At 45.3% G+C, this 19,534-nt stretch overlaps 1 protein-coding gene across 1 annotated transcript in view; it reads left to right on the top strand.

Annotated features, from left to right (window-relative positions):
- The window catches only part of LOC138566162 (amine sulfotransferase-like), a 624,857-nt gene extending 610,158 nt beyond the window's left edge, over positions 1-14,699 (top strand). Inside the window, exon 8 of the mRNA XM_069643192.1 lies at positions 10,757-14,699. Coding sequence (XP_069499293.1) covers positions 10,757-10,881 — 125 coding nt within the window. The 3' untranslated portion in view covers positions 10,882-14,699. The remainder of the gene's footprint in view (positions 1-10,756) is intronic.
- The last annotated feature ends 4,835 nt before the right edge of the window (positions 14,700-19,534 follow it).

The following is a 19,534-nucleotide window of genomic DNA, read 5'->3' on the forward strand; positions in this document are numbered from 1 at the left end:
ACGGGGTGAACAGTTTGCCAGATGTCAGTCATAGCAACATCTTTTTCTGTTCATTTTTTTACTTTTTGCAGTGCTACTGTGACTTTCATGTTACTTATAATAGACTTATATTTCATAGCTTTTCAGCCAGAATGTGCAACATATTTAATGTAGTCCTGTTCAGCAAATAACATTTGCATTGGTAATGAGTTGATTTCACCTCTTTTCCTCTCCAATTAGGCATCTGTAGTCTGTTCCTTTTTCTTGTATTCACTATTTATGCCTGTGTTATTTCTGTAACAGTACACTAAGGCCTCTTGATTTATGGTCACAGCTGTTGTGGCATTCCATTCGAACCCACTGGCTTTGGAGCTTGGTAGCCTCTACGTGTAGCAAATGAGTGTACTTAAGAAGTGCCACACTTCACTTGCTGGCTTCCAAGCAGTTAATTATTTTTCTTTCATTTCCTGGGTTTTACACCCATCTATATATTTATGGAATTACTTTTACCATCATCAGAGGTATGGCTTGGTCCACGGTTGGGCCTATTCCTTTTTCCTCGGCAGGAAAATGCAATGTGAAATGTGGCAGTAGGTGACTCAGTAAAAACAAATGGCCAGAAGCAGGAGCAGGACCATTTGTCCCACATGAAGATTCACTATTTATTTAAAAGGAGCATTATCATTTAGGCCTTTTTCTCAGCCATCATAAAGCGGATGGATTTCATCTGTGTACCATTTTTAATGGTCATTTCCAGGCGATTTTGGGGATATAAAATTCATCTTCCTGTGACTGTGGGAACTGTTATGGCCAGTTAAACTAGGTTTCTGGCTGATCTGAACATGTTCCAAATGTGAGAGTTGGTGAGCGGGTGAAAATTGAAATTAGGGATATGCTTAATAACTTACATATTCATAACTGTTGTGCTTTTTATGGAAACAACAGAAAGGTGCCACATGGCCGTGCTACATGATACAGATTTGGTGGTCGGCTTATTTAATTCCCCATGATTAGTTGAAATAGAACATATGTTTAGTATGGCAAAAAGTTGAAAGAGGACAAAGGATGATGGCAAATGGGAATTGCCATATGTTGCTCCAGACCCCTAGACCAATTCTGACTTGGAGGCTGTGTTTGGGAGGAGAGAGAAGGGTAATTGTCCAATCCTAGTGGCAAGGATTATTGCAGGGTACTGCCCCAAGATTGTAAAATGGTTGGTGTCATTGCTGCTATATAAGAGGGACTGCACTAGGACAGGGGTACAGAAAAAGGAGAAAGACAGAAAAAGGAGAGAGACAGGAGGATAGACAGTAGAGACAGACCATCAGGATGGCTTGTGAAACTTACCATCTGACAGCTGTAAGTGACACCAGAGGAGATTGCTGAGAGTGCATCTGGGTGGAACTGTCTATCTCTAGGAAGGTCTTAAAGCTGGCCGGGTCCTATGGTGAAGAGCGGGAGGCCATCTTTTAGAGTGGATTGACCCGACCCCTGCCCTATCTTTCCAGAGTGTCCTGAGATGCAGCTGGCTTTCTTGAACCTTAAACAGAGGCTTGCTATGTAAGTAGAACTGAGCCCTGGGAAACCAAAAGGTGGGGGTGTCTGCTTGCCTTGAATCCTTCCCCTTTATAGTTGGTTGGGGGGGGGGGTGCAAAACTGTATCGATACTTAGCTTATGTAACCAAAAATATTAATTTAATTAATTCCCCATTTGGCAGACCACTACGGGTAAATTTTGTTAAAATTCTAAATTAACAAAGCTCACTTCTCAGTGTGTGCTGACAATTATAGCTTATAAATTAATTGTGAAGTGAAAGTAAGAATTGTGATTGTGTTTTATTGTTGTTTCAGAAAGTAAGAATTGTGATTGTATTTTCTTAACTCACTTTTGTGATTTATTTATGCTGAGAGAAGTTGATTGTGTTATGCCATGGATAAAGTGGCATTATGACTTTTTTTCTAATTTCTCTTACTTTTAATTTTAATAAATACCAATATATTTCCCGTACACCGGCCTGGTTCTTGGCTCATTGTTCGCTCAGGGGAGAGAGATACAAGGGGTATGATATGTGGCTCTGATAGGGCTAAAAAAAGAATCTGTTAAATAGTTTGTTGAATAGCCACTTGAGTGCGGAAGGAAGGAACCCCCGGTGTTGAGGGGGGCTTATCAATAAACTGTTACAAATTGGGGCCTCGGGCAAGGATTTAGCTTCCTATTCCTGACCCTTGACAAGTACATTGTGACAGTCTATTAATTTTGATGCAATTGCATTAAGATGGAGGGAAAGTCATCTTTTTTTGTGTGCAGATAGGACTTGACTCCTGTGTTCCATGGAGGTGAATAGGTAAAACAATTAATAGTGTGTATGAATGTATTTGAGTGAGGAAATCAAACAGGAACATGGTGATTTTGCCCCTGAATAAAGAAAGTTTTATTAAAGTGCAAAAAGCCAATTGTGAAAATGACTACTGTACAAAATGGGGAGGCCATGGGGCATCTCCTCACTAAATTATTTCTCAAAGGAAAATGGGTTGAGGACGATGCAGGAAATTGGCAAACCAGAATTTTGTGGGAGGTTACCTTAGTAAACAATGATATTTGGCTTGAAGCCAGAATATTGCACAGAGCGGTTGAAGCTTTTTCTATGACCACAACTGCTCTTGATGAACAGATACAAATGGCTCAGCTAACTGCTCAGTTATATTTTAATTTGCTCTTAGAAGAAGAGCTTTGGCAAAAAAGTGATGTTAGTAGGATGAATCAGGCTGCAGACCAGTCACAGGCCCAGGATCTTGTCCAACAACTCAAAGTTGAGTTAAAAACACTGCAGCAAGAAGGAGCAGAGCGTGAAACCGAGTTTTTATGCACTGAAAAATTCACAAAAAGAGTGTGGAGAAAATCTGAGTGCACTGCAACACAGCTAAATGACCAGTCTGCTCTTAAGTCTTTTAGGAGGACATTATTGCATTCCAATCATAAATAAAACAATTAAAAACTGAAAATAGTCAATTAATTATAAAAGGGGTTGATTCAAAAAATGACTTTGATCAGAAACATCAGCAGGTAAGTACTCTGAAATAACAGAGGATGAAGCTGGCTCAGGAAAAAGACCTCTTCAATCTGGATAACAGAGTCCTATTACAGAGGATAAATCCGTTGGAAATGGAGGTAGCATCTGTGCTCGTGCTTGTGTCGATGCTCGATGAGATAGGTAGCATCTGTCAATGCTCGCTGAGATAGGTAGCATCTGTGCTCATGCTCCGTCAATGCTCGCTGAGATAGGTAGCATCTGTGCTCATGGTCCGTCAATGCTCACTGAGATAGGAAGCATCTGTGCTCATACTCCGTCAATGCTCGCTGAGATAGGTAGCATCTGTGCTCATGCTCCGTCAATGCTCACTGAGATAGGTTGCATCTGTGCTCGTGCTCTCTCGATGTAGCATCTGTGCTCACGCTCAATGCTCGCTGAGATAGGTTGCATCTATGCTCGCACTCTGTCAATGCTCGCTGAGATAGGTAGCATCTGTGCTCGTGCTCTGTCAATGCTCGCTGAGATAGGTAGCATCTGTGCTCACGCTCAATGCTCGCTGAGATAGGTTGCATCTGTGCTCGCACTCTGTCAATGCTCGCTGAGATAGGTAGCATCTGTGCTCTGTCAATTCTTGCTGAGATAGGTAGTATCTGTGCTCATGCTCTGTCAATGCTCACTGAGATAGGCAGCATCTGTGCTCGTGCTCTCTCTGTTCACTGAGGTAGCATCTGTGCTTGCGTTCTGTCAATCCTCGCTTAGATGATTAGCATCTGTGCTCGCATTCTGTGGATGCTCGCTGACATAGGTAGCATCTGTGCTTGCGTTCTGTCGAGGCTCGCTGAGCTGGGTAGCATCTGTGCTCGCGCTCTGTCGATGCTCGCTGAGATAGGTAGCATATGTGCCCGCACTGTGTCGATGCTCGCTGAGATAGGTAGCATCTGTGCTCGTGCTCTGTCGTTGCTCGCTGAGAAAGGTAGCATCTGTGCTCGCGCTTTATCAGTGCTTGCTGAGATAGATAGCATATGTGCTCGTGTTCTGTCGATGCTCGCTGAGATGGGTAGCATCTGTGCTCATGTTCTGTCGATGCTCGCTGAGATGGGGAGCAACTGTGCTAGCGTTCTGTCAATGCTCGCTGAGATAGGTAGCATCTGTGCTCATGCTCCGCCAATGCTCACTGAGATAGGTAGCATCTGTGCTCGCGCTCTGTCAATGCTCGCTGAGAGAGATAGCATCTGTGCTCATGCTCCGTCAATGCTCGCTGAGATAGGTAGCATCTGTGCTCATGCTCCGTCAATGCTCACTGAGATAGGTAGCATCTATGCTCGTGCTCTCTCGATGTAGCATCTGTGCTCACACTCAATGCTCGCTGAGATAGGTTGCATCTGTGCTCGCGCTCTGTTAATGCTCGCTGAGATAGGTAGCATCTGTGCTCGTGCTCTGTCGATGCTCGCTGAGATAGGTAGCATATGTGCCCGCACTGTGTCGATGCTCGATGAGATAGGTAGCATCTGTGCTCGTGCTCTGTCGTTGCTCGCTGAGAAAGGTAGCATCTGTGCTCATGCTCCGTCAATGCTCACTGAGATAGGTAGCATCTGTGCTCGCGCTCTGTCAATGCTCGCTGAGAGAGATAGCATCTGTGCTCATGCTCCGTCAATGCTCACTGTGATAGGTAGCATCTGTGCTCGTGCTCTCTCGATGTAGCATCTGTGCTCACACTCAATGCTCGCTGAGATAGGTTGCATCTGTGCTCGTGTTCTGTCAATGCTCACTGAGATAGGTGGCATCTGTGCTCGTGCTCTGTCAATTCTTGCTGAGATAGGTAGCATCTGTGCTCATGCTCTGTCAATGCTCACTGAGATAGGTAGCATCTGTGCTCGTGCTCTCTCTGTTCACTGAGGTAGCCTCTGTGCTTGCGTTCTGTCGATCCTCGCTTAGATGATTAGCATCTGTGCTCGCGTTCTGCGGATTCTTGCTGACATAGGTAGCATCTGTGCTTGCGTTCTGTCGAGGCACGTTGAGATAGGTAGCATATGTGCTCGCACTGTGTCAATGCTCGCTGAGATAGGTAGCATCTGTGCTCGTGCTCTGTCGTTGCTCGCTGAGAAAGGTAGCATCTGTGCTCGCGCTTTGTCAGTGCTTGCTGAGATAGATAACACCTGTGCTCGTGTTCTGCCGATGCTCGCTGAGATGGGTAGCATCTGTGATCATGTTCTGTCGATGCTCGCTGAGATGGGGAGCATCTGTGCTAGCGTTCTGTCAATTCTTGCTGAGATAGGTAGCATCTGTGCTCATGCTCCGTCAATGCTCACTGAGATAGTTAGCATCTGTGCTCATGCTCTCTCGATGTAGCATCTGTGCTCACGCTCAATACTCACTGAGATAGGTAGCATCTGTGCTCATGCTCTGTCAATGCTCACTGAGATAGGTACCATCTGTGCTCGTGCTCTCTTTGTTCACTGAGGTAGCATCTGTGCTTGCGTTCTGTCAATCCTCACTTAGATGATTAGCATCTGTGCTCGCGTTCTGTGGATGCTCGCTGACATAGGTAGTATCTGTGCTTGCGTTCTGTCGAGGCCCGCTGAGATGGGTAGCATCTGTGCTCGCACTCTGTCGATGCTCGCTGAGATAGGTAGCATATGTGCTTGCATTGTGTCGATGCTCGCTGAGATAGGTAGCATCTGTGCTCGTGCTCTGTCATTGCTCGCTGAGAAAGGTAGCATCTGTGCTCGTGCTTTGTCAGTGCTTGCGGAGATAGATAGCATCTGTGCTCGCGTTCTGTCGATGCTCGCTGAGATGGGTAGCATCTGTGCTCATGTTCTGTCGATGCTCGCTGTGATGGGGAGCATCTGTGCTAGCGTTCTGTCAATGCTCACTGAGATGGGTAGCATCTGTGCTTGTGCTCTGTCAATGCTCGCTGAGATAGGTAGCATCTGTGCTCGCGCTCTGACAATGCTCTCTGAGATAGGTGGCATCTGTGCCTGCGCTCTGTTGATGCTCACTGAGATAGGTAACATCTGTGCTCATGCTCTGTCGATGCTCACTGAGATAGGTAGCATCTGTGCTCGCGCTCTGTCGATGCTCACTGAGATAGGTAACATCTGTGCTCACGCTCTGTCAATGCTCGCTGAGATAGGTAGTACCTGTGCTTGCGCTCTGTCAATGCTCACAGAGATAGCTAGCATCTGTGCTCGTGTTATGTCAATGCTCACTGAGATAGGTAACATCTTTGCTCACGCTCTGTTGATGCTCTCAGAGACAGGCAGCATCTGTGCTTGCGCTCTTTCAATGCTCAGTGAGATAGGTAGCATCTGTGCTCACGCTCTGTCGATGCTCAATGAGATAGGTAGCATCTGTGCTCATGTTCTGTCGATGCTCGCTGAGATGGGGAGCATCTGTGCTAGCGTTCTGTCAATGCTCACTGAGATGGGTAGCATCTGTGCTTGTGCTCTGTCAATGCTCGCTGAGATAGGTAGCATCTGTGCTCGCGCTCTGTCAATGCTTGCTGAGATAGGTGGCACCTGTGCTCGCGCTCTGACAATGCTCTCTGAGATAGGTGGCATCTGTGCCTGCGCTCTGTTGATGCTCACTGAGATAGGTAACATCTGTGCTCACGCTCTGTCGATGCTCACTGAGATAGGTAGCATCTGTGCTCGCGCTCTGTCGATGCTCACTGAGATAGGTAACATCTGTGCTCACGCTCTGTCAATGCTCGCTGAGATAGGTAGTACCTGTGCTTGCGCTCTGTCAATGCTCACAGAGATAGCTAGCATCTGTGCTTGTGTTATGTCAATGCTCACTGAGATAGGTAGTACCTGTGCTCGCGCTCTGTCAATGCTCGCTGAGAAGGGTAGCATTTGTGCTCGCGCTCTGTCGATGCTCAATGAGATAGGTAGTACCTGTGCTCGCGCTCTGTCGATGCTCTCAGAGACAGGCAGCATCTGTGCTCGCGCTCTGTCGATGCTCTCAGAGACAGGCAGCATCTGTGCTCGCGCTCTGTCGATGCTCTCAGTGACAGGCAGCATCCGTGCTTGCGCTCTTTCAATGCTCAGTGAGATAGGTAGCATCTGTGCTCGCGCTATGTCAATGCTCGCTGAGATAGGTAGCATCTGTGCTCGCGCTATGTCAATGCTCGCTGAGATAGGTAGTACCTGTGCTCGCACTCTGTCAATGCTCGCTGAGATAGGTAGCATTTGTGCTCGCGCTCTGTCGATGCTCAATGAGATAGGTAGCATCTGTGCTCGCGCTATGTCAATGCTCGCTGAGATAGGTAGCATCTGTGCTCGCGCTCTGTCAATGCTCGCTGAGATAGGTAGCATCTGTGCTCGTGCTCTATCAATGCTCACTGAGATAGGCAGCATCTGTGCTCACGCTCTGTCGAGGCTCACTGAGATAGGTAGCATCTGTGCTCGCGCTCTGTCAATGCTCACTGAGATAGGCAGCATCTGTGCTCGTGCGCTGTCAATGCTCGCTGAGATAGGTAGCATCTGTGCTCGCGCTATGTCAATGCTCGCTGAGAAAGGTAGCACCTGTGCTCGTGCTCTGTCGATGCTCAATGAGATAGGTAGCATCTGTGCTCGCGCTCTGTCAATGCTCGCTTGGATAGGTAGCACTTGTGCTCGCGCTCTGTCGATGATCTCAGAGACAGGCAGCATCTGTGCTTGCGCTCTGTTGATGCTCATTGAGATAGGTAGCATCTGTGCTCGCGCTCTGCTGATGCTCACTGAGATAGGTAGCATCTGTGCTCGCGCTCTTTCAATGCTCGCTGAGACAGGCAGCATCTGTGCTCGCGCTCTGTCGATGCTCTCAGAGACAGGCAGCATCTGTGCTTGCGCTCTTTCAATGCTCAGTGAGATAGGTAGCATCTGTGCTCGCGCTATGTCAATGCTCGCTGAGATAGGTAGCATCTGTGCTCGCGCTATGTCAATGCTCACTGAGATAGGTAGTACCTGTGCTCACGCTCTGTCAATGCTCGGTGAGATAGGTAGCATTTGTGCTCGCTCTCTGTCGATGCTCAATGAGATAGGTAGCATCTGTGCTCGCGCTCTGTCGATGCTCTCAGAGACAGGCAGCACCTGTGCTCGCGCTCTTTCGATGCTCTCAGAGACAGGCAGCATCTGTGCTCGCGCTCTGTCGATGCTCTCAGAAACAGGCAGCACCTGTGCTCGCGCTCTTTCGATGCTCTCAGAGACAGGCAGCATCTGTGCTCGCGCTCTTTCGATGCTCTCAGAGACAGGCAGCATCTGAACACTTTAAAACAGAACACGTTAAACTCTTAACATTGGTAACATTTGTTCGCTTGTAAATGATGCGATTGAAATGTGTTTTTTTCAAATTTATTTGAAAAATATCCCCATGTCCTGAAAAATGGTGAACAAGGAGCCTCGTAGGAAGTGTGCCTTGTTTCTAACCTTTTGATAAATCAAAGGAATATAATTATCGAATTATTTCAAAATATTAAGACATATTTTAAGAATAAATATATATATTTAAAAAAATGCAACGTATTTCATATTTTCTAGAAATCTGAAAATGGGAACACATCGTCCTTCCTTCACAGGAAATCAGATTATCATAAACAAGGGGAAACCCCCTAGCCCCCACCTCCATGACCACACTATGCCCCAGTGCTGTACCCTTGCTGTACACCTGTACACATGGAAAATGCCCTCTATCCAAACAGAAAAGTGCTATACACTTTCTGCAGTAAAAACTCACCCAAATATATGTGCTATGGAAATAAATATTTCAGGGACATATTGGGCCTCAATTAGCGTTGTGTTGGGTGTGCAATTCACCGGTTTGCGACTGACAGAAACAAGCTTATTTAAAGTTAGCATTATTTACACCGGAAATCTTCTGGCGGAAAATCTGCCAGTCCTCGGTGCCATGCATGGAGACCGCTGGTTATTCCACCAGATTTCCGCAAGCGGAAAATCAGTATAAAGCTGGCTTACTGCAAAACTGAAATAAAGTATTTCCCACTATCAGAAAACAGGAAGATTTTGTCTTCCACCAACCTCTAAATGAGCCCCATTTTGTTTCAGAATATTCTCCATGTATTATGAGTTTGTGTAGAATGGGGCCGATACATAAAAGTAAGAACTGCCTAACATGATTGCATAATATAGTACACATGATTGTAGTGAAATCAGTTTAAGCACAAGAGGGAATCATCAATTATTTTATGAAGTGCTTCATGCTGGGTTCATCTTGCTTTTAGGAGCTGCAATAATCACCTATTCCCACACTTTTCAACCTAGCACTTGTCAGACTTGAAGCTTCTTTCGAGTTCTTCAAGAGTATGAAGGTCCAAACCCTTGCTACTGTAGCTCTAAGACCTGTATCTTTGATGTTTAGCATGTCCTGGGTAGTAGAGCGTGAGAAGTACAAAGACAGCCAGAATACTCGGGAGGCCGTTCCAAACATTATTCTGGCAATCTGTGGTAGACGCTGTTGACGTCACCTATTCTTCACTTGATAAGAGATATTACGGCAAGTGTTCTGTGTGGGGAAGGTGAAGAAGAGGGGTATCCTCTTGCTTGTGTGTAAGTGGAAGAAGCATTTCTTAACTACTGCGTTGACTTGTGGTTCAGTGTTAGTTCTTTGCCCATTAGTATTCTGAGATTTTTGACCACTTTGGATGGTTCTGGTGGGTTTGTTAATTCAGTAGGACATGGACGTGGTGGCTGTTCAAAGGGTCGTTGGGAGCGATCATGATTTCTGTTTCATCTGAATCGAGTTTAAATTTGTTGGTGCTCATCCAGTTTAGTTTGGTACAGGTTGGGTTTTGTTCTTGGTTTGAATATCATCTGCGTAGTTGTAGCAGGTGAGGCCATGTCTTTTGATGAGGTTAATTAGGGGGGGTCATGTATATGTTGAAAAGTAGAGGTGCGAGCGATGAACCGTGTGGTACTTCACATCGATAAGTGATAAGTCGATATGTGATTCCTGTTGACGTGCCCCTAAGATTGAACAGTTTATGGTGATCGGGTACCAAAAGACAAGGGAGGGGGAAATCTGAAGAGTTGGGGTGTATTGAGCTCAGCGTACAAGGGACTGTGAGGGCAGGCATGGGAGAGGGCCAGGGGATTTGGGAGTGAGTACTTCCCCAAAAAGTAAATAAAGAAAGCATGAACGAATCAATGAAAGGGATAAAGAAACAAGCAAAGACAAAATGAAGACAGAAAGTGAAATGAAAAAGAAACGAGATAGAAAAAATGACAAATAAAAAACATAAATGAAGAAAGCAGTGAAGATCAAAATATAGAGTAAAAAGGACTAAACAGAAAGTAAGTAAGAAAAAATGAAAGGAACAGAGAAAGAAAGAAGGACGCAAGAAGGAAAGTAAGATGGAATGAAAAGGATAAAGAAGAAGGAAGGAAATAAAGGGTAAATACACAAGCTTCAAAAACATTGGGTCAGGCTTTGAACTTCTGAGTCTGTGGACGAGCAGCTCAGCGTCACGCAAAGTAGGTGGTGATCAGTCAGCGACGTGTGGAACAGTGATCACTGTTAGACATCATTGTCATCAATATCGATCACTGTGGGATGTAAAAGAGAACCATTAAAGAAGAGAATTCATTTAGGGGACTTGCAAAGAAGTGCTCCTCCGCAGGAGACTCACCTCAAAGGGTAGGAATTGGACAAGGGAGTGAAGATTGCAGGTCGGTTATCAGGGAAGGAAAGTTTCTGATAATTCTACATCACTTTTCCCACTCAAAGCCTTTGCATTATTTATTTTACAGGGACAATTGGTGATTGGAAAAACGTCATGACTGTTGCACAGAATGAGAGATTCGAGCAAGTATGCAGAGAGAAATTGGAGAAGCTGCCCATCAAGTTCATTTGGGATCTCAATGAAGGAAAATAGTCAAAATATCTTCATGCCTTTTTCTTGTGCTCATGTTTGCATGCATTTACTCCACTGCCATTTTCCTTGCATTACAATCTTTTCTGTAAAACTGTTATTATTTGGGCTCAAAGACACAAAGCGGCTTGATTTTCTGGTGGCTTGAAATAGAACAAATATAGTAAACGTGTTTCAGAACTTGAAGAGCTATAAATCAACAGTTATGCATTGTACTTGCTTGCTCTGCTTTATACCATACTATATTATAAATACTCCACTTTCCATATGCTACATATGTATTACTCATGTATGCACTGGTTTAGATGCACTACAGTGCTATTTGAACCCTGGCAAGCGTTTCGAACTTCATGAAGATAGAAACAGCATTTGCCCAGTGGCTTTCATATCGCAAACCCAGCTAGGCAGCTATGGAGGAATGTTCAATATTGGTTAAGGATTATAGGCAGGCCAGTGGCCATCTAATCTGTGCGCTCCCGCTCCAGCGGCTTCATTACCTCAGTATATCAATAATAATTACTCAGATTGTTTAAATAAAGTTTCAAATAACTATTAGTCACTCCCTGGTGGTCCAGGGCGCTCCTCTGTGTCGCAGAACTGACTCGCTTCATGTTTGACAGAGGACTTCCGTGGGCGAGGCCTGTGACTGCGGCGTCATGTAGAAAAAGCATCCGGCATCTCCTGTCAGCTGTTTGGGAGACACGCTTTGCAGAATAACGCTGACCTACTGTGTCTTCTTCTCTCTTTTAACATAAACGTAGCATTGTTCATCACACGCGTATGAAGGTACAGCCATATAAAATTAATTTGGAAGCCTCTTCTGAAGATTTTGAGAACTGAAGTCTGAAATAATTATAATTTCAATATTTTACTCACCAAAAGGCCTACACCTATCTAACTACTGAAGGACATTTAACTATAACATATTTCTGGTAATAAATACCCACTTGCTGATACTAAGAACTGCACATAAGGCATCCATCTCTTAATGCATTAGGGATATGAGGGGATAGCTCAATTCTTTACAACACAACCTATATAACTGAACTCTTGAGACCCTTATTGCGCCTCGCTGGCTTTTTGTTGCTCTGCAAGCCTCGGGTGTTATGGCTTCTAAAAAGGGCCAAATTAAGGATGTACACTCATCTCCGTCTAACACCCTCAAAAGACAGAAAAGTGAATCACCACCACCTAAAGTAGAATCCCCAGACCCAGTCATGCAAGCTTCCCTTAGTGAAATTAGAGCTTTGAACCCTTTCATGGAAGCCACAAACACTAAACCACAGCGGCTTGATGATAAATGGTCGGCTTTTGCATCAAGAATCACAGAGGTTGAGGGACGTGCCAGTGATGTGGAGGATGTGACTTGCAGAGTGCATGCACTTGAAAGTTCTGTTAAGCATCTGCAGAAACAAACAGAAAATCTTGAAAATCGTAACAGAAGGAACAACCTTCGTATTGTCGGCCTTTTGGAAGGCTCTGAATGAGATAACACAATTTTATTCCCTAATACAATACTAACTAAACTATAGGATCTACCAACGTCTGTTCAACTCAATACTCAAAGAGCTCACCGGATCAGACCTCCAAACCCTGTGCAGTCTCCTAGCAATGCCTCCAGAACTCTTACTTTCATGTTGCTAGATCACAAACATATAATACTTATAATGGAAAAGGTGAAACTATCAAAGCAACTTTTATGGCATGATAGAAAGATTTTATTACCCAAAATGTGTGAAATGCTACAGCTGCCAGGAGAAAATAATTACTTGCCTTAAGCAATTAAATGTTAGATATGGTATTCTGCATCCCACCATTACTTAAGTCACCCTAAATGGTCATCACCCTAAATGGTCATACTTCCACATTTCAAAACCCAATGGACTTGAGACACTTTATTCAAAATTATAAAAAGGATGAGATGGACACATCAAGACCACCTACTTGAATTTCAACACACAATGTCATAAATGGTTTCAATGTATTACTCCTGTTACTCCGGAGGAGTGGGGTGTGAGGGAGGCTATCGTCGCTTCGGCCCTCCAACCCCCCTCTTTCTCTCCTCTTCTTCAACATGGATTGGCGTGGCTGTTTCTGGTTAGCCGCAATTTTCTATAGAGTTACTTTCTTTACACAGTTGCATATCATATATATCCATGTTGATTAGGTTTGTATCCCCATATCTCTCATGTGTCGTTCCCTTTGTGTATCCACCCCATGGGCAAATTCTCAGAGCCTCATTTACAGAAGGTTTCCAAATGGATACTCTAAATATTACTGTGATGGTTGTTGTTATTACAACTACAGTTTGTATAAGGTTATAACACTGCTATATACATATTACTTTACTCAGAGATATAACTTTTAATATAACTTCTTGGAATGTCAAAGGGTTGCACAACCCCAGTAAGAGGCAGAAAATACTTTCACACCTTAACAGAGCTAAACCGTCTATAGCTTGTTTCCAAGAAACCCACCTTTCACAAACAGAAGCTGCTAAAGGTAAACACCACTGGGTTGGCCAGGTCTTTTCAAGTGCAGCGAATGGGAAGAAACATTGAGTGATTACTCTTATAAATAAGAGGTTTAAGTGTAAAGTAATAGCTAACGAATCTGATGACATAGGCAGTTGGATGATCGTTAAACTATCTATTGAGTGCATTAAATATACACTTCTGAACATATATGGTCCTACATCGCCAGATCCCCCCTTCTGGACAATTTAGGAATCATATTCTCAGTTATAATTCGAAGAGTTCAATTTTCAGTAGTGATTGGAATGAGATTGTTGATCCATTCCTTGATAGGAAATCTAGTGTGTGTTTTAAAAACACCAAATCCAAAGTTTAAAAACACTTGATTAGACATAATTGTGTATTCGAGAACAATAAGACACACATATTGGAAGCGATACTAATAAAGTCGAGATTTAAAAAAATACCATATGGCTTTCGTTCTGAATCAAGTACAGTTATGGTTTACTCATGGACAATCTGTTGATGTACCTCAATGGGTTAGCCTAGAGAGAGCCATGGTGTCCCCTCTTACCCTGGTGGATTGCTATCTCATCAAAAAGAAAAATAGATTCATAAACCGTACAAGTATTATTTTATCTGCCAGCTACCTCAGAACATATGTGTTTCCACATATCCCAAATCCCTCCAGATATATTTCATCATATCTCTGGTTTAATTCGTTGATTAAAATAAAAAAGCAATCAATTTTCTGGAGACTGTGGATCTATCTGGGCATCAGATATCTTAATCTGATATTTATACAGGCTCTTCCAGTCACGTTTAATGAACTTGCTAATAAATTCCATATCCCGATCTCATACATGCAACAATACATGTCTATCAATGATGCTATTATGGAAATGTATGATTCCCTGAAATGTAGTTACATTGATGTCAACGTAGACAGGCTGCAATCAGTCCATAGCTCCACCATGACTGCCTCATTGTTCTATAAAATCCTGACAGGAACCTCTTCCTTGGACACTATGCGATACTGTTATCAGGCCTGCCAGCAAGATTGTGCTCTACAAGATGATCAACTACAATGGCCTCAAGCGTGGAACCACATATCGAGAGTCACCACATCAGCAAGCTTACTACAGACTCTATATTTCTATCACCATAGAGTCTTTATTACTCCTTCCTTACTTCCCAAATGTGGTTCTTCACAAAATGACAACTGCTGGAGTTGCCTTCAACCTTCAAGGACCTTTACGCATATATGATTCTTGACTGTAAATATGTTAGATCTTTCTGGCTCAATGTGTGGAACACACTTAAAATAAACTTTAATCTACAGCTTGACTTCTGACCTCAGCTACTCTTTATCGGAAATGTTATACCAACACACATAATGCATTAAAGTAATGTTTAGCTGTTTAATCTTTTCATGCTGGTGGCCATCAAAACTATAACGTCCAACTGGAAAAACTTGGTCCGACTTCATCACAAGATATGGTGGAATGCAATATGTAACACTCATAGATTAGAACATTGTGATGCATTTACTCCTGTACTATTACTAAAGCATGGACTGGAATGGAAACCTCTTATAGAATGTTTATACAGTGTTACCTCTGCTTAGTGGATATCCAATGAGACAACATTATGTGCATTACCCCTAAGCTACTTTCCCTTTTTATTCCTACCCTCCATCTTGTACTTGTCTTGCCTTTGATGTGTGTCTGAACATTCCCCCCACATATCCAAAAAATGTTGGGATTGTCATATCCATAAATCTTATATCCATGCAGGACTCATGCATTTCAACTGACTGTTTTGGATTTTACATTTGCTAATTGATATGCTCTGTTTAGTTGATGACCTATGTTATTATCTTGTTATTCCTTGTTTGGTGATTATTAATAAAAATCTTTTTTTTAAAAATGAAATGTAAGATGGGCCCAGAGGGGACAAGTTCCGGCAGTGACCCTGAGTGCTAGTTTTCTCCTGGGAGGAGAAGCTGAGGGTCCTAGAGGCTACCTAGAAAGCTACCACTGAAGATCAGTATCTTGGGGTCCTATTTGAACTTTTCTCCTGGAAGGAGAAGCTGAGGGTCCTACAGGCTCCCTAGAAAGCTACTCTGAGGATCAGGATCTTGGGGTCCCATTTGAACCTTTCTCCTGGGAGGAGGAGCTGGGTTGAAGATCAAGATCCTGGGGTCCTATCTGTAATGTAAGAGCTTTCATGGCATCCTAATTGCAAACAGGATAGTGTCTCATTAGGCTTGTGCTTAAAAAGAAAATGCATTCTGTGGGGCAGTGCTGAGCAGCAATGGAGATGGCAGCTTGAGCGAGAGCTCTGGCCAGCAAGATCCTTGAAACTTTAATATCCTGTAAACTGCTAAATTAGGAGTGGTGGTGGCTGGGTCCTGCTCAATGTGGCCGACCCTCAAGAAAATCAGACTTTGGACTCGACAGGAATCAGGATATTGGCAGCTGACGGAGTGAGGCAACTACTGTGCCCGTTGCCACTGGAGGAGAGGCTGGCCTGCATTGACACTGCAGACCAAGGTGGTGAGAGGCCTGTCACAGGGAGAGCCCCGGACAGTCGAGCAGTGCATTTGTGCCCTCCTGGCTATTTTGTGCGGGGTGCCTGGGCTGTGAGCTCTCTCCCCGGTGCCTGCGCTGCTGCATCTGCAAGACTGCGGTGCAGACTGGCGGGGAGACAGGGAAGACTGCGCAGCTGTGTGGCCTGACAGCCAGAGATGCGGGCCCAGAAGGCCTCAGACATTAGTAGGCCCCGGACAGGCCGGACGGCATCTGTGAGCCCTGAGTCTGAAGGCATACGAAGCAGCCCCTGGGTGTAGTGACTACTGGCATGGAGACTTGATTTTTGGCAAGGCAGTGGCAGCCTCGGTCCTGGTGAGGCTGTTCCACTGGGCCACGTGGCCTGCATTGGAGGTGTATGGGGATGCAGTGCCCCTGAAGAAACTCCAGTAGAGTGCTGGTTTGTGCTGACAGGTGAGGACATAAGGCCTGCAACTGGGATCGGCGGCCTGAGCACGTGTGACCCAGTGTGACGCCCTGTTGTAATGAGCTTAGCAGTCTGGTCTGGAACCCTGGAGTTATGGATGAGGGCCTGAGGATCTAATGCACGCGGCCCTTGGGGGGCAACCAACATATCCTGATCCACCAGCGGAACATGTATATATTGCATTAACATCTATGACCCAGCAGAGAACCTGAAAAGTGGTACCTGAGGGACTTTTGCCTCCCAGCAATGTGATCCTGAGGGGTGTAGGACAGGGCTAATGTGCTGGACAGCACTGATCTGCATTGGGCCCTCATCCTGGAGTGTATTGCTGTGACGCCTCAATCTAGGGGTGCTGGATCCTTGATGGTGCACTCAGACGGATTAAAGTGCAGGCGCGGTGGATGCCCCATATGGTACACAGGGAACAGTATAGTTGGTCTGCGCTTGATGCCACTATTGGATTCAGTCAACACTAGTGCCTGGTATGCAGAGTGGCATGCGAGTGGGACCTGTGCGCATCCTTTTGAGGGCACCCTGCCTGTGGTGTGTGGAGACCGGCATCAGAAGGGCACAATGACGAAGGGTTCAGAGAAAAAGCGATGGCTCATAGACTGTTATATGATCACACCTGTGAGGACCCCCAGAGCAGAGGAACCAGAAAGTGCTACTGGCTCGAGTATGGCAGAAAGTGCTACCCGTGAGGACCAGTTAATGGTGGCCATACAAAGTGGATTTATGTTAGTAAATGTGAAGTTGGATGACACAGTGGCAAATATCAGCTCACTGAAATCCAAATTAGATAAAGAAAGTAGTCGGATCACGGCAGCTGAAAACAGGCTTGGTGAGGTGGAAGACAAGGTGGGTCAGCATAACCGTACAATCATGGGGCTGACGGCAGAGCTTGCCGCAATCCGTGTTAAAGACAACGATCTTGAGTCACGTTCACGGCGTGGAGACATTCGTGGAGGAGCTTGTTATGCTCACCTGACTCCCACGGAGGTGCTGGCCTGGTTCGCGCTGCTGTGACCTCTTCTAAGGTGATGCGCAGGGTTCAGAAGACAGACTGGACCGGGCCCCCAAATCTGGCTTGTCTGGCTCGCAGAAGTATCCTTCTGTAGGCGAAAATAGGGGATTAACTGTCTGCGGGGTAATGCAATCGGCCTCCCACTTTCCCCTCTCACCCTCCTCGAAACCCTTCTGTGATTCCTCGTAGCATCTCGCCTTAGGGTCTGGAAGGACGAGCTCTCCATCCTGCTTCTGATGCAGGGGCGCGTTGGTATCCAGTTACTTCACTGGATTTTCGGTTTGGTGAGAACCAAACTTGCTTGGCTTCCAGGTAAGTTTTTTGATAAGAGGTTCCCCTTGTGTCCATGCATTAATGTACTAATGCTAGTGTCTTTTTCCCCATAGGGGCCAGGGTACGGAATGCCAGGGAACAGGCACCGACCCGAGATGAGAGGTGAAATCCTTGTAGAAATCAGGTAAGTCTTTAATGAGCGTTTTTTGGTAATGTCTTTTCATTCGCTCATTAACGCTGATGTCTCTTTTTCCCCTTAGGGGCTGGGGTCCTGAAATGCCAGGATGCGGCGCGGACCCGAAATGAAGAGGGAATGAATCAACAGGTAAGTCTTAACATGGAGATTTAGCTTTCCTTATTCCCTTCTCTCTCTCACCTTTTGTTCTGGTCTTTTTCTCCCTAGGCGCTGGGGCGTGACTGCGAATCCGGATGATCGCTGCTGAACATGGAGGCACCCTGTAAAGGTGAGTGGAATGCGGCGCTGCCGCGATCGACGCAATGAGCTTTTAAATAAAAGTCTTCCTTTTCAGGATTGTCGGCGAGATGTCTCCGGGATGCGGTTTTATCAGGTAAGGACTTTTCCTTTTTCTGTTCTCTTCTTCTCTTCCTTGCAGGTGATCCAGGATGCTGGCAGGCGTGGCAGAAGTCAGGATGCAGGAGCATACACGGTGAGCGTCCAGCTGCTAGATGCAGAACAACGCGAAGCACGTGTGACTGTTCGGGTGGGGTTTAAGTTGCCTTGGAAGAAGTTACAGGTATGTATCCTTCCCCGACCACGCCCGGATGGTAAATTAGTCCCACAGGTAAAGTAGTTCCTTTCAGGCCTCAAGGAGGCCGGGATCCTGCAGCATGGTCTGCATCAGGTAAGTGCACCCAAGCACTCCCATAATGAGCCTGGTGCCTATGGCGCCAGGACTGATGTCTTTTATGAGCCTGGCGCCATAGGCGACAGGACACTGTCCAAAGGGCCCCTATATGGGGTTGCTGGGTCCTTCCTTGGGGACTGGATGTCCACTTTCGGGGACGCAGGGCTTGAACCGGCTCCCCGGGAGCGGGCATCATGACAGCACTCCCCCCCAAGGCCCCTCCCAAGGTTGTTCCCTCCGGGGGTTTTGGTTTGTCTGGTAAGAGTCGGTGGAATTTCCTGACTAATCGAGGTGCATGCACATGGTAGCTGGGTTCCCACGACCTCTCCTGAGGTCCGTGCCCCTTCTAATCAATTAGGTAGAACAGTTTTGACCTAAACATTGTTGAGTCTAAAATGTTCTTCACTTCGAATTCGGGCTCCCCATCTATTAGAATAGGTTCTGGAGGTTTGAGAAGTCGGGTTCCGGGTACCACTGGTTTCAGAAGTGACACATGAAAAACAGGGTGAATTCGCATACTAGCTGGTAAATCAATTTTAACAACCACTGGGTTAATTATTGCCGTAATAGAATAAGGTCCCAGATATTTTGGGTTAAAAGTTCGAGGCCCTTTGAGTGGTAAATGTCTGGTCGCTAACCACACTTGATCCCCAATCTGATACGGAGGTGCTTCACTCCGATGTAGAACAGCATTCTCCTTGTATTTTCTCTTGGCTGTTGTAAATGCGTAGTTGCCTCTTTGAAGGCTTGGGTAATTGTAGAATGCAGATGTTCTACTGCAGGCATTCCGAGGTTCTGAGGTAAGTCAAGGTTTGAGGTTCGAGGGTGATGTCCAAACGAAGTATAAAAAGGACTGTGGCCAGTTCCAGAGTGTACCGAATTATTATATGCGTATTCGGTTATCCAAAGAATGTCTTTCCAGTTGCTTTCAGATTGCTGTAACATACACCGTAAGTACTGCTCAAGGGTCTGATTTGTCCTCTCGGTCTGACCATCGGTCT

The sequence above is a fragment of the Ambystoma mexicanum genome, chromosome 2p (assembly GCF_040938575.1).
Source record: "Ambystoma mexicanum isolate Mex_15411 chromosome 2p, UKY_AmexF1_1, whole genome shotgun sequence".
Classification (NCBI taxonomy): domain Eukaryota; kingdom Metazoa; phylum Chordata; class Amphibia; order Caudata; family Ambystomatidae; genus Ambystoma; species Ambystoma mexicanum.